Consider the following 20,948-nt stretch of genomic DNA (forward strand, 5'->3'; position numbering starts at 1 on the left):
GAATCCAGGCTTAACCTCTGAATTATACCTCCTGTTATACAGCTCTTAAGGGCACAAAGCCACTGCTTTCTCATAGTTTCAACCATAAACCAGAGCCTACATTGCCAGCTTGTACTCCCTTCTCTGGGAGTAAGGCCCATTAAATCTTAAAACACTTATTTCTGTGTAGACATCTGCACTGTTATACAGCAAGTTAACTATGCTTGTTAATGAGTTTCTGTAAGATTATGCCCCCCTTGCAGGAGGTCCAGGTATTCAAGTGGAGACAGGAATGGAAGGAAGTAGGACTACTACTAATAATAATTTTATTATTTATAACCCACCCATCTGGCTGCGTTTCTCCAGCCACTTTGGGTGGCTTACAGCAGATATAAAAACACAGTAAAACATGGAAATAAAAAGGGAGGGTGGGAGGGTCTCGCTCTTCACCCATCCGTGCTGCGAGAGCCTGCTGCAACCGCCCTTTTAAGCCTCACTTCCAGGCTAGACGAGACAGCAGCCAATGGCTACAGCCAGCAAGGCACTTCCCTCCAGGAGGCACCAGTGAGTGGTCCATTTATACTGCCTTTTGGGTTGGAAAGACCCCTCCCTTTTGAGATCCACCGGCCAAGGAGAATTTCCCTTCAAAGGCCAGCAAATGTGTGTGCCTAGGCTTATCGGGGAAGGAGGCTGAGAGTGAGGGAACACAACTCTCGCCCCCTGGAAAAGTGGTGAGTAGCCATTGTTCTCATGCCACGTGGTTGATGTGAATCCAGGTCTACTCAGTTAAACTTCAAGATGCTGACAACACCGTACTACATTTTGGAGTCTCCATTGTTTACAAGGTCTTCTATTATGAATTTCTAACTTCACCAATACACCACTGGCCCCTTATTATCCACTGAAAGGGAATTTAACACAATATTTCCATATATGTGATAAACACATTTTCTTCTGCAATACCACAGGGGTTTGCAAGCATTGAATAAATAACTACATTCCAGCTTGGTTATTAACAGGGCTATAATTAAAGCTGTGGCTTCTCAAAAACCCCTGTGGACTTTCAGTGGCCACTGGCAAAAGTAACGCAAGGGATACTAAAATTACCATAATAATTTAAATACGGTCTGGGAGCCTCAAGTCTGATCTTGGATACTCCCAGATTGTACCGCTTCAGGTAAATAAAGTACCATTCAAATGAGACAGCTTTTATCTTGGAGAAGTTAATTATACTATTGCCAGAGAAATAGTGGTTTCTGTGTAGATCAAACAGTTGCCTTTGAATTGAGAATGGTGATTTTAGTGGTCTTGCTGCTGGAACTGTTTTCTTACAAAGTATGTCAGGCTCACTTAGAGAAATGCAGACTCCAAGGTCCACACAGTCCACTTCACATGTATCATCAGCCAGGAGAGTTCCTCATTGGTGGCATTGTTTCCCATGGTGGCTTCACCGCCTCTCCAGCAACATTCTCTGAGGAACCCCCACCAGCGCTGCCTGAAGAGCTTGTGTAAGTACTAAGCCACTCATTTATTACAGCAGAGGAATGATCAAACCTAGAGTTGCAAACTTCTTCTAATTTACCTGGGGAAAACCACTTTAGATTTGAATGGGACTTATGGTGAGGCAAAAAAATTCAGGAATCTCTTGTGAATTAAGACAATATGGGGTAAATTCCAATTTCTGGATAGGGAAATGAATAGAAAAGTATTGAAAAGGATGTATATTTGTGTGTCTGGGAGAGCCCCTTTGAATAACCAATATTGATAGACTTTATCTGAACTAGAGTATTACTAAGAATGAATTTTTAAAAACCTGTTCTGAAACTGAAGGTTCTTATGGTTTCATTTTTTTATCTTACGCTCCTGTTTGTTTCATCACTGAAAGGTACTTATTAAGAAGTATAGAATGCAGTGAATTCCAAGGACCATCACTGCCTCATGAAAACGAGGACATTACAGGGAGAGACCAGAGATGTTGTAAGAGTCAGAAAAAGACTTCAGGTGTGTAAGGGAAAAACTCCAATTACTCCACATTAGCAGTTCTGATCACTACAATTTCAGGATATTGGCAGGTTGGAACATGTACAGGGGAGGGCAACAAAGATGATCTGGAAACCAAGCCTTATGAGGAGCGGTTGAGGGAGTTTGGTATGTTAGTTATGATGAGACTGAGGGGAAATATGATAGCCATTTTCAAATATCTCAAGGGCTGTCACCAGGAAGATGGAACACGCTTGTTTTCTCTTGCTCCAAATCAGGGTATTCAAGTTACAAGATAGGAGATTTGAACTAAATATCAAAAATAACTTTCTATTCATAAGAGCTGTTCAACAGTAGAGCAGAGTGAGAGTTAACCCCACTGAACTCAGTATGATTAACTACTGTGTTGATATTGAAAAGGAAATAACTGTTGATGTTCCTACTGAAACAGTTTGCAACTCTCATTCTAGGGTGGTGCCTAAGGGTTACCAGCACATCGTGGCCTTGGCATTTGCAGTCAAGGAGATCAACGAAGACCCTCACATCCTACCCAACATCACCTTGGGCTTTCGCTTATATGACAGCTATTCCAATGCAAGGAGCACATACCTTGCCACGCTGCTACTTTTATCCATGGTGAAGAAATTTGTCCCTAATTATATATGTGATGTTGAAAGTTATCTGGCAGGGGTCATTGGGGGACTGGATTCTGAAATCTCCTTTTATGTGGCTACTGTTTTGGATATCTTTAAGATTCCGCAGGTAGGACACCTATGTACAATACCTCTATTAGCTTGCATAGAGAAAGAGGCAGGTTCCTTGGCATCAGTTCAGGGTGTATCAGCAGTTCAGGGTGAAGCTGAAATTGGAAGGAGAACCATTAAAACCGGCTTGAGATCCTTGGAAAATAAAGGTGGTACATAATTATAGAAGGAAGGAAGGAAGGAAGGAAGGAAGGAAGGAAGGAAGGAAGGAAGGAAGGAACCTGAATAAGGGGAAAGGTTGTAATACAAGAAAGATGAAATTGGAAGAAGAACCATGTACACCACCTTGAGATCCTTGGAACATAAAGGCGGTACATAATTATAATAGATGAAAGAAAGAAAGAAAGAAAGAAAGAAAGAAAGAAAGAAAGAAAGAAAGAAAGAAACTGAATAAGGGGAAAGGTTGTAATACCAGAAAAAATATATGTCACTCTCCCTGTCTGACACACACATCTACACCACTGATATCCCAAAGCCTCTGATGGGAGAGTGGGCTTCTACCTCACCAGCGGTTTTTAGTTATGTAGCAATTTCTGCTTAGTGAGGAGGGTATCCAAATTGAGTTGCTGTTGGAAACGGGAAATTGCTTGCAATTTTTACATAGCCAGATAATGTCTAGGTGATCTGCTGTTTGGGGCATGGTATGTAAGAGTAGTTAGCAGCTGATTCACTAGTGAAATAAATGTTCATAAATAAAGTCTGAGAAGAATCAGCAGTTTTGCTGTGTGATGGGGCATGTGCATCATGAAGAAGAAAGACGAAGCTCCAGAGAAGAAATGTGCATCTAACCCAAGTTGCAATTCTGACAAAGCCAGATAATGTCTAGGAAATCTGCTGTTTGGGGCATGGTATGTTCCCCCATTCAGTTTTATCTATTGAACAAGACCCTGCCAAATTTTACAATGACATAAAAAAAATCTTTGTTTTGTTTTTTAATAATAATAAAAATAATTTATTTATACCCCACCCATCCAGCTTGGTTTTCTCCAACCACTCTAGGCAGCTTCCAACAAAATATTAAAATACAATTGTCCGTCAAACACTAAAAGCTTCCCTAAACAGTAAAATAGACACAATGACAATGCCCTGCTTTAGTCATCAAAGTGTTAACAAGATTTATAAATAAAATAAAACAAACCAAACACAGTGCCCCTCTCCAGTCATCAAATCAAAGGTTTGAAAACCACAAATGGGAGATGATCCGAGTTTTCAGCCCATCTGCATGTTTGTCTTTTGTATATGTGAGAGAGAGCCACACAAACCCCAAAACATTGGCAAAGGCTATATTTGACTAACAGGGTGAAAAGAACTGTGAAAGAACTCTACTTTGTCTCTTCTCTTCCTCCATTTACCTTTTAGCTCATTTATGGCTCTGCTCCAGTGATGAATGATAAAAGCCCAGGGCTTCCCTTCTACCAGATGGCAGCCTCAGAAGCCCTTCAGTATGAGGGAATTCTCTCTTTGCTTCTGCATTTCAGGTGGACGTGGATTGGAGTCATTGCAACAGACAATGAGAATGGAGAAAGATTTGTGCAAACTATTACCCCCATGTTTACCAACAGTGGTGTCTGCTTTGCATTCATAGAAAGAATCCCCGATTTCAGTTTTATTTCTGAAATGTATGGCTTGCTAGAACGGGCGGCCAATATACAAGACAAAATATTTAGCAGCAAAGCTAACGTAGTGGTGACCTCTGGAGAGTCTTATTCCATGGCAAATTTTAGATGGCTTCCATACCTATCAAAACATGATGACTTGATTAATAATGTAAAAAGTAAAGCATGGATAATAACGGCCCAGGTTGAGTTCGCATCATTTGTCTTTCAAAGGAATTGGGATGCAGGAATATTCAATGGTGCTATAGCCTTTGAAATTCACTTTAGAAACCCACCTGGATTTCATCAGTATGTTGTGCACAGAAACCCTTCCAGCACAGATGGGGACGGTTTTATCAGGGACTTCTGGCAACAGGCCTTTGGATGTGTATTTCCAGATATCACTACAGACAAAGTGGAGGGGAATATTTGCACTGGAGAAGAGAAGCTGGAGAACCTTCCTGGATCATTTTTTGAAATGAGCATGACAGGCCACAGTTACAGCATCCACTGTGCTGTTTATGTCATGGCCAATGCTTTACATGCCATGTCCACATCCAGACTCAGACACAGAGGAATGGTGCATGGAGGGAGAGGGAAGAAACTGAATCCGCAGTTTTGGCAGGTAAAGGTTGTACATCCTCAACAGTGAGAGCTCTGTTGCTTCCTCATAATCAGAATTGTGCCCAACACTGGGGGAGGAGGAGTGCATGACATCACCGTTGACCTATCACCCCCCCTCCTACATCTTACCTTCATGATGCACTAGGGCGAAGATGCTTCATTCTGGATAGTTGGGGAGGTCTTGGTGTGATCAAAGCATGTGTCTGGGTAGAGCTAGGCTTGGTACGATTCTTGCCACTGGTCTCTCCTGCCCCAGAGCTCTTGGGCTTCTGGCCCTTCCTGCAATTCTTCTGCAGGTAGCCTTCTTTCTCACACTTCCAGCAATTTCACTCCTCCGAGGCTGCATTTTGTGATTAGTGCAAATCACACAGTCTTTTTGTGAGGAAGCGTGAGAACTGGATAAAGCCCTATCTGTATGTATTATGTGGTGTACTTTCACGTTTGCCTGTTTTCTCTTGGAGCTGGATGAGAGAGAGTCCATGTCCATGTAATATAGTGTAAATAAATAGTAGTTTACAACTATGATGCTTCATTCTTCTTGCTGTGTTAAGCCAGAAGATTAGTGTGCGTAAACCAAGCTGGTTTATGCTGCTGGAGTGCCATGGAGAGGAAGGGGGTGCCTTTTCCAGAGCAATGCTCACCGGAGGACGCTCAGAGAAATGGGGGGGGGGCTGCTGATAGCCTGGAGGGTTCTCCCAACAGTCTTCAGTCTGGCACATCCTTTTGAGGATTACGGTTTTATTTTGGAAATATTATATGGCACTGGGCACCCACCCCACCCCACTCTGTTGAATATGTATGGGTTCACAAAATGCTGTCACCTTAGTCTTTCCTCTCAGAGTTCAAACATTTGGGCAGAGTCCAGAAATGAATCTATAATTCTGCTGACAGAGAAGAAGGCATTAATATGATGGTATCCTAGATGATTCCCCACATACTGTGCCGCTTGCAAATCTGGACTATGTAATGGCAGTATACTCCCAGAGGAAAGGGAAATGATGGTTGTGTCCTATTTTGAGTGGTTACTGCCCTGTATTTGAGGAGAAAGCATTTGTATGAGAGAAGCTTTGCAGCCCACTGAGATCTGCATTCACAGAAAGGAAGTAGTGGTCATAGTCAATAGAGAGGTTCGGCATTCTCTCTAGCCCATATCCACCAAATCCTTCCTCAGAGCAGGTGGCTGCATAACACTGTGTCTCATGGAGAGGGAGAAAGGGAAAGATGGAAAAGGGAGTGTGGGGAAGAAGAGCTTGAGATCTGGGATACGGGTGGTGCTGTGGGTTAAACCACAGAGCCTAGGACTTGCCGATCAGAAGGTCCCGGGTTTCGAATACCCACGACAGGGTGAGCTCCCGTTCCTCGGTCCCTGCTCCTGCCAACCTAGCAGTTCAAAAGCACGTCAAAGTGCAAGTAGATAAATAGGTACCACTCCGGCGGGAAGGTAAATGGTGTTTCCGTGCACTGCTCTGGTTCTCCAGAAGCGGCTTAGTCATGCTGGCCACATAACCCGGAAGCTGTACACCGCCTCCCTCAGCCAATAAAGCGAGATGAGCGCTGCAACCCCAGAGTCGGTCATGACTGGACCTAATGGTCAGGGGTCCCTTTACCTTTACCTTTAGGCATGTTGAAAAATAAATCACATCTCTCAGAAATCATTTGCATCATATTTACAAATATTTTGTTTGATAACACTTGTTTCAACTCATAATGTGCCAGAAAACGTTTGGTGCATTTCTACAGCTACTTTGCAAAAGCAAGTACAGTGGTACCTGGGTTAAGAACTTAATTTGTTCTGGAGGTCCGTTCTTAACCTGAGGTACCACTTTACCTAATGGGGCCTCCCACTGCTGCTGCACCACTCCCGCTGCAAGATTTCCGTTCTCATCCTGAAGCAAAGTTCTTAACCTGAGGTACTATTTCTGGGTTAGCAGAGTCTGTAACCTCAAGCATCTGTAACCCCAGGTACCACTGTAATCAAAAACAATGAGCTAAAAAAGAAAAGGGTGGGGAATTTTTACTTCCAAAATGTAACAGAAAAACCATAGGTGTGATTTCCTTTCTTCTGAAAACTGAGAACAGGCATCTCCTACTGAGAAACAAATGTCCAGTTTGCACGTCATTATAAAGTTTATAATGAATGTGGAGATTGCTCCAGCCTCACTCCTCCGTTAGGATGAGTAAACAAACCATGGTCCCTGACTTTGTGATAAATCCAAGCCAGTGATTTTGGTTTGGTGTGCTCAAACAAACCACAGTTAGTAAGCCGAGAAGAAATTGTGGCTTCATAGTGTAGTTTGTTTGCTCCAGAACGAATTAAGTACTTAACCTGAGGTACCACTGTATACCCTGAATTTCCTTGGTAAAATTTGTCCTTTCCTAGTGAAACTTGTAATATTATTTAGGTTCTTTAATTAAAATGGGTCTGAGGAAAGCATAGTTGGAGACAACATTAAAGTTGTTGCCCTCTGTTATAGTCTCAAACAGTCTAGGAATGACCTCTGTTTTACACACTGCAAAGACATTTCTTAGCAACAGAGCAATTCCTGTGGATATTTCTTCTAAGTCTTAAAGGTAATACAAAATAAAGCAATCCTAAAGACCAGGTGAAGAAGCACAAAGCCACAGCCAACTTGATCATACAAGTCACATATTCTCAGTACAAAAAAATGAACTTGGGATGAAAGGAAGTTTGTCCTTAAGATATGCCCAACAGGAAGCCACAAAAAGTGAAGATGTTTATTCCTCGTATCAGAGAATAAGCATGATTCCTTCACACTTCTCATATTTTCCTACAACTTGTTCTGAGGTGACTGGGGGGGGGGTAATGTCTGTGGGCCTTTAGCCTAGTCAGTCATGCATTAACGGCAGTAGTATCAGCTGAATCCAGCATTACAAGGCTTAGATAGCATCAAAGTTTTCCAATACATTGTTTAAAATAACAAAAGTTGGCAGGACTGAAAACTTCTGTCACCGTTTTTAAAAAATCAAGGTATATTGTGAAGTTATGACATCATCAGTTAACCTCAAGAAATTGAACATGGAATTTAATATTTTGGTCCAATTCCCCATTCCATAACATTAAACAGTGGAAGCGGAGGTAGACAGGGAGAGAGAGACTATCAATAATTTGGGTAAGAAAAGGAGACTGGCATACTTGTGAAAGAAAATGGGTTGGCTGTCTCCATGCTTGGACCTGACTCCACTCACAGTTGCCTAAATCACCACCCACCATTCGCTGAATGCTCTGCACACAGGAAAAAAGGTTGCTCGGCCCTGTATTAGACTGTAGTCTTTTCTAAATACCTGTCTTTTCTGTTTTCAATCCAGCTCCATCACTTTCTGAGAAGTATCTCATTTAACAATACTGCAGGAGATGTGGTCTTCATCAACCAGAATGGAGAGGCAGCATCTAGCTTGGATATTGTCAACTGGATCATATTCCCCAACCAAAGCTTGCACAGAGTGAGAGTTGGGAGAATAGATCCACAAGCTCCTCCAGACCAAAAATTAACCCTTGATGAAGACGCCATAATATGGCATAGATGGTTTAATCAGGTAGGTCCACATTCTTATCTACCGTAATTCAGAAGAGATTCAATATAGCTTAAGCAATAATTATCCACCTGCCTTTCTAATCGCTGTCTTTTGAACTGCAAGTTACTGATTAGTGGATGGCCAAAGCAGGGTCAACAACTTGAATAAAATATTGGGGAGGGGCAGGTAAGCCCACCACTGCTTCTATGTAACTTATGTCTCTAGCTTGTCTGCTCCCTCTATCTTCTCTATAGGCCCCATGTGGGATCCAGAAACATTCTGGAGAAAAGTTAAGGTGCCACTAGATGCCACTCTACAGTCACTTTGGCTCCATCTTCAGTTTAAAATGCAAAATTCATTTCATTAACAAAAATAATTGAAAATGGTAGAGGAGAGGGCCTGGGCGTGCACCAATGAGCTGTATGAGGTTGCCATGGGAATCCCAGGCTTAAAGGTTTGGATAAAGCGCTTTATAAATAAACAAGCCAATTCACCATGTATATCCCTAGAACAGTGTTCCTTGTGGAACACCCTCCCTCCAGATGTCAAGGAGATAAAAGACCTACACAACTTTTAGAAGACATCTGAAGGCAGCTGTCAGAGCTACCCTAGGTCCCAGCTCACAAAGGACCAACGCTGCTTCGTTGTTAAGTATAAAAGTCTTTATTGAAGTTCAGTTTCACTTCCAGAGCCGCAGCGCGCAGCCCCACGTCTCAAGTGTCAGACCGCTGATGCTCCGTCTGAGTCTCCTCCCCCTTGACACCAATTTAAGATTCTAGCCTTGCTCCACCTTCTCCGCTGCTCCTTCCTCCTCTGGGTCCGCCTGCCCGCCGGGGTTCCGCCCTTTCTAGCCTCTTCTCCCGCTGATTCCCCTGAGCCTTCTCCCTCCCTCCAGCGGGCTTTAGGAGCTGGTTCCCCATCCGGGTCTCCTGCTGTTCCGCGCGCCTGCACATTTGAACTTGGCGCGCGCGCCCAGCCAGCAGCTTTCCTCCTGACCGTTTCACTGCTGCTGTCACTGCTTCCCCCTTCGGGGGGGCTAGCTGCAACTGACCTCCCCTCCGTTGGAGGCGTGGTCAGCCCTGACTCCCTCTCTGGAGGAGACACTGCCCCTGACACATGTGACTCTTCCCCCCCACTACGCTCTGGTGGGGAAACTGGTCCCGATCCTCCACTGCTGCTTTGGGGTTCCCCTCTGGCTCCTTGTTTCTGGTGCGTCCCCCCTGGGACCCCCCTTGCCCTGACCATCGGCGCCCCCTTCTGGGAATCTTCTGATTCGCTGGAGAAGCTCATGGAATCTCTCGGGCCACTGTCATACTCCCCTACGCTGCCCTCGGATTCTTCCCCTTCGCTCTCCCAATCCTCTCTCCCCAGTGCTCCTGCCCCTGATTCCCTGACAGCAGCCCTCTGTCGAAACAAGGAATAAAGGCAAATATGTCATTAAGGAGGTTACAAAACAGAAGAACCCTTTTACTATAAAATACAGTTAAGCAAGACTAACAGTGTAAACTTACCTTGGGGAATCTGATTGAAACGAAAATAGCGAAAGCTAGGTTGTCTCACCCTAATCCCAACCCTTCACAGACCCCCACCACAAGCTTCATCCACACAAATGTGATTTTTACATCACACTATCTTCATCTGAATGTGAATCAGTAGGCCCAAGTCAAATACCAGTTTTTCTATGAAAAGGCTTAGACACAGGAGGGCATGTTTTCTTTCAGCCAATCACGGCCTTGGCATACACTTCCCCTGCACTAGAGGGTGTACATCTGAAAGACCAATTAGCTATCCAGTGGATTTTTGCATGATCATGTCGACCTTGAAACAATCTTACATCAAACAGTGCACACAGGAGGTCAGTTGGACTAATTAAATAGGTTCTTTTTTTTCCCCTCTGAAAGACTGCAACCAGAATCCTAAGTATGTAAAGAAAATTATTGCAAAATAAACCAAAGAAATTGGGATTTCTTTATAAATATTAAATACTGGTTATGAACTGAGTGAAAGACTATGTATGAATTGATAAGCCCCATGATTTTGCCTTTCTTGCGAGAAAAGTGGAGAAATGAAGTGGTTGGGGAAAGGAGGGGGAAAGTGAAAACAGACAGCAGCAGCAGGTTCAGGATACCACTAGTCTTCTAAGAGAGCCAGTGGAAGAGGTGGAAGCAGGAAAAGTGGTGAAGATACAGAAAGTGAAGGAGAGGGCTGAGAGCAAAGGTGTGAAGAGCATAGGGAATGGATGCATCAGTCTGAAAAAAGAGAGGTATCTCAAAATATGTATTGTAAAGTATATTTTCCCCTTAACATGCTCAGTGCTAAATCTCTTGGATAGCATCATTCCAATTCATGTATTTGTCCATAATTTTTATTTTATTCTTGTATGAGAACTCATAAAGAACACATTCCTCAAAAAACCCTTATTTGGAACTATAAGGAAGTCTTCCCCAGACAGCATCTGATGGGTCCAAGAATAGGTGTAGCCACCAACACCAAATCAATTCTAGAGATGTCTACCTAGTGGACAACATACTAAGAAGTAACGATTATAACAAGATTAACAGGGACACTAGAGTAACTTCAAAGTGTGCCTGTGCAACCCAGAACAATAGAGGAGATATTACATCATGCCAAACATTACTACTACTAAAAAGAAAAGTAGCAATTGCTCTTGGTAGAGGCATTCTGTGTCAGTTTAGAAACATAGACAGGAGCCTTAGAACCTGAAACATTCTGAACTCATTATTCTCTCGATGATTCTTCTGCTCTTCCATTTATGGATTAGACTCAGCCTCTTTCTGTCTGTACTGAGAGATGTCTTCCAGGATCCAGCAAGAAAGTGAAGGAGGGACAGCCCCCTTGCTGCTATGATTGCATCCCATGTCCAGAGGGGAAGATTGCAAACCAGGATGGTAAGGGAAAGAATTTGATTAAATGGGTCCATTTGCCTGAAAGGTGTCAGGATGGCTGAGGTTAAGTTTCAAAAGAAGATAGAAGTTATTGTATGTGTGTCCCTGCCTCTTGGTGGTCATTGTCCTTCAGATATTGGTGGTAGCAGTGGCGTAGCATGGGTTGTCAGCAACCGGGGCAAGACAAGTAATTTGCGCCCCCTAACCCGTGGATTTGCGCCCCCTAACCCTAACCCCCAGATGTTGCGCCCGGTGCGGCCGGCCCCCCTGCACCCCCCACGCTACGCCACTGGGTGGTAGTAGCAGTAGTAACAATAATTTATATTCAGTCTATGTGACTGGGTTGCCCCAACAATGCTGGACAACTTCCAACAAATTAAAACATCAACCACAGTAAAACTTCAAACATTAAGGGCTTCCCTATATAGGGCTGCCATCAGGTGTCTTCTAAAAGTCAGATTGTTGTTTATTTCCTTGACATCTGATGGTCAGACATCCTTAGGGTGGGAGCCACTACAAAGGAGGCCCTGTGCCCGGTTCCCTGTAACCTCACATCTTGCAATGGGAGAACTGACAAAAGGCAATCAGAGCTTAATCTCAGCATACAGGCTGAACGATGCGGGTATACAGGGTCAAAATTTAGAGAGAGAGTTGGAATATGTTAATCAAATGATAATAAAATTGCATTGAGAGTAGCTAGGTGGTATGTAGTTCAAATCGTATCCAGACTGGTCCTTGTCACTCCTTCCGACTTACATAAGCTGCACTCAAGCTAGTGTGACGATACATTCAAATATCATGAGGAGGAATGGCCTTGCCTGTGTCGATTATAGGACGACATCGCTCTGAACCACATAACAGAGTACTGGACATATGTTCTATTTTGAGCTGAGCTCTTTTCTTCTCAGACAGAAAGTAAGCATTTCAGCAAGCTGGCGTTAAAAGAGCTAAGGACCATATCCTTATTTTTTCCAGATATGAATGACTGTTATAAATGCCCAGACAATGACTATCCAAGCAAGAACCGGAATGCATGTCTACCCAAGGATATCAGCTTCTTGTCTTATGAAGAACCTTTGGGCATCAGTTTGGCCTCTTTCTCTTTTTTCCTTTCCTTGATCACAGCTCTGGTACTAGGTATATTTATGAAACACCACAACACACCCATTGTCATTGCAAACAACCGAAACCTCACCTACAATCTCCTCATCTCTCTCCTGCTCTGCTTCCTTTGTGCATTGCTCTTCATTGGCCGACCTGAGAAGGTGACGTGCCTCCTCCGACAAACAGCTTTTGGTATCATCTTCTCAACCGCTGTTTCTTGTGTCCTGGCAAAAACCTTCACGGTAGTTTTGGCCTTCATGGCTACAAAACCAGAATCCAGGATGAGGAAATGGGTGGGGAAAGGACTAGGCCACTCCATTCTCCTTTTCTGCTCCATAGTTCAAGCAGGGATATGTACTCTGTGGCTGGCAACTTCACCCCCATACCCAGATGTGGACATGTACTCAATGACAGAAGAAATTATACTAGAATGTAATGAAGGGTCTGTAACAATGTTTTACTGTGTCCTCATTTACATGAGTTGCCTGGCAACTGTAAGCTTTGCTGTGGCTTTCCTCGCCAGGAAGTTACCGGACAGTTTCAACGAAGCCAAGTTTATCACTTTCAGCATGTTGGTCTTCTGTAGTGTTTGGCTGTCCTTTATTCCCTCCTACCTGAGCACCAAAGGAAAATACATGGTAGCTGTGGAGATCTTCTCCATCTTAGCCTCCGGTGGTGGGTTGCTGGGTTGCATCTTTTCCCCAAAATGTTATATAATTATTCTGAGGCCTGAGCTGAACAATAGAGAACAGCTAATAAGGAAGAAAAATTAAAGAAATAATAAACCTGCCCTTTGCTGTCTTTCGTGCTTTTCTCTGTGTGTACAGTAGAATATTTGGAGATATAAGTTCAGCTCCTGCCTTTTATAATTTTTTCTAGAGTCCAAATTCCCATAGTTGAAAATTCATTTGTAAAATTGACTTATTTGCTTTGAGGAAAACAACCATACGTTTACACATACATTACTCTCTTGTAGCATGTGCTGACAAGAAGACTCAAAGCAATTCTTGTCAAAATATATGCAAGGAAATCTTTATCTGTCCTTAATTCTGAATGATCAAACTTGTCTTACAGCTTTCAGCATAATGGAATATACGAGTACTCATTTATGAATTATAGTTCTGTTCTGCTAACAGTCATATTTCACCATCAACTTTTCCATACCCAAGCACGTATAAATGGAAGATGATCCTCTTGAAGCAGGCCAATGGCCCATCTGGTCCAGCAGCCTGTACTCTCACTGACCAACCAGGTACCTGTGGGAAACCTTTTTTTTCCTATAAATTTTTATTGATTTTCCAACATGAATTAAGACACTTTACAACTAACAATACATAGACAAACAAACATATAAACACGTATAATTTCATAACCTTTTTTTCTTAAGCCTTATTTCAACGACTTCCCCATACCTCCCTTTTCTGCATCCCTGTTTTAAACTTTTTCAGCAACCCCTAATTTCAATTACTTATGATTCAATTTCTTTGATCCTTTTTCTCTTACCCAATCATTTATCGCTGCAATTCTGTTTTACGTTACCCATGACATTTTAGCACTCATTAATTTTACAACAGTTCTTAAGATAAACTTTAAATTTCTTCCAATCTTCTTCCACCGTCTCTTTTCCTTGGTCGCGGATTCTGCCAGTCATCTCAGCCAATCCCATATAGTCTATCACCTTCATCTGCCACTCTTCCAGGGTGGGTAGTTCTTGTGTCTTCCAATACTTTGCTAAAAGAACTCTTGCTGCTGTTGTAGCATACATAAAGAACGTCCTATCTTTCCTTGACACCAATTGGCCTACCATGCCCAGGAGAAAGGCCTCTGGTTTCTTATGAAAGGTACACTTAAGGACCTTCTTAATTTCATTATAGATCATTTCCCAGAAGACCTTGATCCTTGGGCACGTCCACCAAAGGTGGTAGAAAGTGTTGGAATCTCAAGCCCTAATCAGTCAGAGGAAATGGCCACTCTCCAGGTGCCCGGCTTGAGTTCCTTGTTGATCTCCCCCGTCAGCGACTCCCGGCAAGACAAGGCGAGATCTCTTATCGGCGATCCTTCCCAACGTGAGAAGAACACAACCATCCCTCCTCCCTCACTCCCAGGGAGGGGAGAGAGACAGACAGAAATGTATTTACATGCCTTTATTTCTGTCTTTCCAGCAGTGCAGAGAAAACATGTCTGCACTCTCTTTACATCAACAGCAGAGAGAGAATAACTCCACCCATGTACTTCTGGTACAGGGTCATGTGACACTCTGAGCTAACATCCGGTGCTCAGTGCACACAATAGACTGTCCCTTGTTCCCACGGTACAGTCCCAAAACATCAACATCCTGTTTGGCTTTCCAGCCATCTGGAGCACTCAGCAGCATTGCTCCTTTTTCGTAACAACCTCCCCCAAAAGAATCAATGCGTGTTGCGGCAAGCAAAGCGTGATCCAGAGAAGAAAACAAACAGTTGTTATACACATAACACTTTTCTGTCATTTCAGTTCCACCCTTGGAACTACCCGCCACTGGTTTCCCCAGTGTACCTCTCTGGTTGTCTGGCTTCCAAGGAATGAGTGCATCTGCATTACCTTGGCTAGCAACTCTCTGTTGTGTCTTTGTCTCTGACTTAGACACAGCTCCAACCTGTCCTCGGTTGTGTACAACAGCAACACATGCAACAGCTAAGTTAGCAAACTCTTCTGAGTACCTTTTGGGTGGTTCACCTTTTGTGACTCTCTCAGACCTGCGTATGAGGTGCTGATCCTCTCTGCTCACTGGTTCAATCTCAGGACTCTTAGGAGAACCAGTTCCAATAGCAAACAGTGGCTCATCCTTCACCTGTGAAGGTCTATCCATTGTGTGAGATTTCCTCTCAATGACTGTGACAACTGAGCTCTCTGAGCTATCGTTGTCGCTCTCAGTACCACTGTAATCTGTGAAATCATCATCATCATCTGAATTGTCCTCTGTGGGAAATGTGTGTACTATCACTCTCTCCTGTTCAGGAGCACTCTCTAGAAATTTTGTGAGAATCACCTGACCAGATTCAGACAAAATTACTCTGTAGAGACCCTTTTCATATCCCACAAAAATGCCTCTGGCATTCTTTACTCCACCTGGAGCTTCTGTCCTCACATGAGACCCAAAAACCTTGAAATGGGCAACTGAAGGTTTTCTGTGGAACAGTTTCTCAAAAGGAGAACTTCCCAACTCTTTTGAAACCTTTCTCACCCACGCATAACAATACGACATGAGTGACTCCGCCCAGAACTCATGTGGCAGATGTGAACTAAGCAATTGCGCATTCATCCCCTTTTGCAATTCTTTGTTCACCCGTACACAGACACCCCTGTTCCACGCTTCCGCTGAAACAGCAACCTTGTGTCTTATCCCTTTCTTCTGCAGGAACCTCTGGAAATCCTGTAAAAGAAAAATTTGCTTCTCATCTGTCATAAGACAATCAATGTTAGCATCATGCATATTCTTAACCTTGTCACAAAACTCCTGAAACCTTTCCAAGGCTTCCTGTGGCCTCTTTAACACATAAATCCAGACAAAGTTAGAGAAATGATCCACACACACAAGATAAAATCTTGCATTGCCTCTAGATGGTTCTAGAGGACCAATCACATCAGCATACACCCGCTGAAACGCTCTGTCGACCCTGGCCACCTTCTTGGCGCTCGTTTTGGTCACACCTGCAAGAGAAATCAAGTTAGACTCAGAATTACATTCCATGTAATCACTTTGCTCAAAGTTCAACAAATACAGTCCATCTTTCTCTCTGGCAGAAAGATACAACTCTCCATCTTTGAAGATCTTGCAGCTCTTATCATCATAGGACAGTTTCAGTCCTTTCTTTGCAATCTGCGAAACACTCAGCAGATTGAACTTCAATTCAGGAACCAAGTAAACATTGTGTATAGTCAAGTTCAGACTCTTAAGATACACAGTTCCAATCCCGGTCGCTTCCAGCTCCTGACCGTTGGCTTGTTTCACAGCGAAGCTTTGCTTCTCAAACGTTGAAAAGAGTTCTCTGTGCGGGGACATATGAACAGAACAGCCCGTATCGATTATAAATGAATTTCCAACATCTGGCGTGGTTCCTTTCGCCATCAGGGCCTTTGCAGGTTTCACCGAAGACTTGGTATGACCTTTGCCTGCTGCCTCAGGCTTTGCTGAGCGGCCCTTAGCTCCTTTCGGCTGGCGTGGCTTCTTGCAGTTCCACTGAAGATGCCCAGCCTGTCCACAATTGTAACATCGGACAACGTTCAAAGCTACAGCATTCTCTCCAGTAGCAACATCAGTGGGGGAATTAGAACTCCGTTCTTCCCTCCCCCTGTCCTTGGCATCCATTTTGAATCCAAGTCTCAGCTCTCTTTCTTGAGCTAGTAAAATCGAAAAGTCTCTTTTGGGTTTGTTTACAGCCTCTCTCTCAGGCAATCTGCAAGCTGTCTCACAGTCCTTGCAAAGAAGCGAAGACAAAACAACTTTCGCAGCCAGCCCCACGTGTCAGTAACTTTCCACTGTACTGACTGTCGTTGCTTAGCAACTGTGCATACCTCTTCTTTCAGGCAGGATTTCTTATCTCACCACAAGTATGCCTGGTATGCAAGCCTTCTCTCTCAGAGCTGTTTTTTCAAACGCAGCTCTCGTGAACCAGAGAATAAATCAATCTGCATTCACACTATCAGCCCGAAATTCAGCATACCTTTTTGGGGCTCCGATGCTTGGAAAACACCCCCTCTTGGTGTCCAGCCGTCTGTTCAGCTTCTGGCTGCAATGCAGACGTTATCTTCTTTCCTTGGTGCAGAGGATGGCACACGATCCATCAACCTCTCACCTCTCATGCTGATTCCCATGGATCAGATAACCAGCGGCGTCTGCTACCATATGTTGGAATCTCAAGCCCTAATCAGTCAGAGGAATTGGCCACTCTCCAGGTGCCCGGCTTGAGTTCCTTGTTGATCTCCCCCGTCAGCGACTCCCGGCAAGACAAGGCGAGATCTCTTATCGGCGATCCTTCCCAACGTGAGAAGAACACAACCATCCCTCCTCCCTCACTCCCAGGGAGGGGAGAGAGACAGACAGAAATGTATTTACATGCCTTTATTTCTGTCTTTCCAGCAGTGCAGAGAAAACATGTCTGCACTCTCTTTACATCAACAGCAGAGAGAGAATAACTCCACCCATGTACTTCTGGTACAGGGTCATGTGACACTCTGAGCTAACATCCGGTGCTCAGTGCACACAATAGACTGTCCCTTGTTCCCACGGTACAGTCCCAAAACATCAACATCCTGTTTGGCTTTCCAGCCATCTGGAGCACTCAGCAGCATTGCTCCTTTTTCGTACCTTCAGTTTCATTACATTTCCAGCATTTATTATTGGGCGTATGATAGATTTTTGCAAGCTTGACTGAGGTCATGTACCACCTATAAATCATTTTCATAATATTCTCTCTTAAGGCATTACATGCCGTAAACTTTATACTGGTGGTCCATAACTGTTCCCAGTCAGCAAACATGATGTCATGACCAATGTCTTGTGCCCATTTAATCATAGCTGATTTAACCGTCTCATCCTGTGTATTCCATTTCAACAGCAAGTTATACATTCTTGACAAATTCTTAGTATTGGGTTCCAACAATTCTGTTTCTAATTTTGATCTCTCCACCTGAAAGCCAATTTTCCTGTCCTGTTTGAATACTTCATTTATCTGGTAATAATGAAGCCAGTCTCTTACTTTAGACTTCAATTTCTCATAGCTCTGCAATTTCACTTTTCCCTCCTCTTGTTCTATAATTTCCCAGTATTTTGGCCATTTAGATTCCATATTAAGTTTTTTCACTTCCTTAGCTTCCATTGGTGACAGCCACCTAGGGGTTTTGTTTTCCAACAGATCTTTAAACCGAATCCAAACATTATATAATGCTTTCCTAACAATATGGTTTTTGAAACCTTTGTGAATTTTTACCTTGTCATACCATATATATGCATGCCAACCAAACCTGTTATTAAACCCTTCCAGATCCAAAATATCTGTGTTCTCAAAAAGTAGCCAATTTTTCAGCCAGCAAAAAGCCGCTGATTCATAATACAATTTTAAGTCTGGCAGGGCAAACCCCCCTCTTCCTTTTGCATCAGTTAATATCTTAAATTTTATTCTGGGCTTTTTGCCCTGCCAGACAAATCTAGATATGTCTTTCTGCCACCTCTTGAAACAATCCATTTTATCCACAATCTGCAATGTTTGAAACAAAAACAACATTCTTGGCAAAACATTCATCTTAATAACAGCAATTCGGCCTAACAAGGAAAGTCTCAAATTTGACCATACCTGTGGGGAACCTTCAAGCTGTACCCAACTGCAAGTGCACTGTCCCCACCATTGTTTCCTGTGTCAGTGAGTTCCATAGTTTATCAATGTACTGTAACATACTCGCCATTGAATTGGGTTCCCCTCCCCTCAAGATTTTTTCTGAATCATGTCTCCTTGAAGAAATTCAGAGTCCTAGATAAGAAAATGTAAATGAATTCTGCCCTCTCATTCTTGGAAAAGATGGCAGCAAAGGACCCTGCAGACCTCACTGCGCAACACATTTGACAGATAAGTAAAGGTAAAGGGACCCCTGACCATTAGGTCCAGTCATGAACGACTCTGGGGTTGCGGTGCTCATTTCGCTTTATTGGCCGAAGGAGCCGGCGTACAGCTTCCGGGTCATGTGGCCAGCATGACTAAGCCACTTCTGGCGAACCAGAGCAGCGCACGGAAATGCCGTTTACCTTCCCGCCGGAGCAGTACCTATTTATCTACTTGCACTTTGACATTCTTTCGAACTGCTAGGTTGGCAGGAGCAGGGACTGAGCAACGGGAGCTCACTCTGTTGTGGGGATTTGAACCGCCGACCTTCTGATCGGCAAGTCCTAGGCTCTGTGGTTTAACCCACAGTGCCACCCGCATCCCGTTATTTGACATATAGGGAGCTACAATCGAAAAGTTTTATTTCACCAATACTTGTGATGTATCAGAACACTATATACTTAATACATATACGTATCATATATGTGACAAGTATATTGTTGGATATTCCACTGACTGTTGGCACCCTTCATCAAATGTTTGATGAGCAGATAAAATTGATTAGATCTAACCATGATGAATGGAGAATGCAAGTAAACCAGAGTAAGCCCCATTAAACCTTAAAACATTTATTTCTGTGTGGACATCTGTGGACTATGCTTGTTAAGTATTGTCTGTAAGATTATGCCCTCCTTGCAGAAGGTCCAGGGTATTCAAGTGGAGACAGAAATGGAAGGAAGTAGGACTAATAATAATAATAATAATAATAATAATAATAATAATAATTTTATTATTTATAACCCACCCACCTGGCTGGGTTTCCCCGGCCACTTTGAGTGGCTTACAGCAGATATAAAAACACAGGCAAACATATTATTTCTTTTCTTGTTATTTGCTTTTAATCCCCTAAAGTTTGGCTGGGAAGCCTATAGTCCTCCAGATATTGCTAGACTACAGCCCTCATCATTGCTGACCATTTTCCATACTGTCTGGGGTTGATTGGTTTTGGAAGTGCCACACATCCCCAACCCTTGCCCTAGTGGAAGTGAAGCAGAATACATATTTAAAAAATAAAATGCAGAAGTTTGCAGAAGAAGCCAGAGATATCAGCATCACTGAATGAAGGTGGACACTGAATTAAATTCACCCAAAAGGCTAGAAAGTCAGGCTCAGCAACTTTGGGAATCATGACCACCCTCAGCTGCACCTGGGTGAACTGTGGGGTCTGAGAGATTTCAGGAATACTTTTTCTCCCTAAGTTTCTAGCTCATGGAGGCTGACAGAATCAAGAGAGATTTTACACAAGGCTCTATAAAAGGAGTCATACAGGAGGACCTGGAGCACCAACTCAACCTCTTCAGAATCACAGGGGCATTTGCCCTTGAGGGTTTGGGCAAACATGCATTCCCAAGGCACAGGGGAAGGAGGCTGAGAGCCAGTGGACACAACAGTAATCCTACAGAACAGCAATGAGCAGCCATTCCAGTCATGCCAGATGCTCATGTGACTCCAGGTCCACTCAGCCAAATTCCAAGATGCTGACTGCACCATGATACATGTTGGAGTCTTCACTGGCTACAAGGTCTTCTATTATGAACTTCTAACGTCTAATTTCACCCATACACCACTGGTCTATTATTATCTAATGAAAGGGAAATTAAAATAACAGTTCTGAATATTTTCTTCAGCAATTTTCTTCTGCAATTCCACAGGGAATCCCGAGCATTGGATGAACAACTACACTCCTGCTTGGTTATTAACAGGGCTATAATTAATATGCTGCTCCTCAAAAATCCCTGTGTATTTTGTCTGGCCACTGGCCACATAACACAAAGGATACTACAACTTAACCAGAATTATTTAAATACTGTCTGGGATCAGCAAGTC

The 20,948-nt window shown here is 43.3% G+C and overlaps 1 protein-coding gene across 1 annotated transcript; it reads left to right on the plus strand.

Moving 5' to 3' along the window:
- The first annotated feature begins 1,269 nt into the window (after positions 1 to 1,269).
- On the plus strand, positions 1,270 to 13,259 carry LOC128398958 (vomeronasal type-2 receptor 26-like). Its single transcript, XM_053360221.1, has 6 exons — positions 1,270 to 1,487; positions 2,430 to 2,721; positions 4,083 to 4,943; positions 8,270 to 8,497; positions 11,259 to 11,385; positions 12,358 to 13,259. The coding sequence occupies exons 1-6, from the start codon at positions 1,270 to 1,272 to the stop codon at positions 13,257 to 13,259; spliced, it is 2,628 nt and encodes an 875-aa protein (XP_053216196.1).
- Positions 13,260 to 20,948: the final 7,689 nt, after the last annotated feature.

The sequence above is a fragment of the Podarcis raffonei genome, chromosome 13 (genome assembly GCF_027172205.1).
Source record: "Podarcis raffonei isolate rPodRaf1 chromosome 13, rPodRaf1.pri, whole genome shotgun sequence".
NCBI lineage: Eukaryota > Metazoa > Chordata > Lepidosauria > Squamata > Lacertidae > Podarcis > Podarcis raffonei.

Bases quoted from the DNA above. Each gene is read 5' to 3' on its own strand.
- LOC128398958 (XM_053360221.1), top strand. From the start codon at position 1,270: ATGGTGATTTTAGTGGTCTTGCTGCTGGAACTGTTTTCTTACAAAGTA. The intron at 4,944-8,269 runs GTAAAGGTTGTA...TTTTCAATCCAG, and splicing joins TGAATCCGCAGTTTTGGCAG to CTCCATCACTTTCTGAGAAG. The intron at 8,498-11,258 runs GTAGGTCCACAT...TTTATGGATTAG, and splicing joins GGCATAGATGGTTTAATCAG to ACTCAGCCTCTTTCTGTCTG.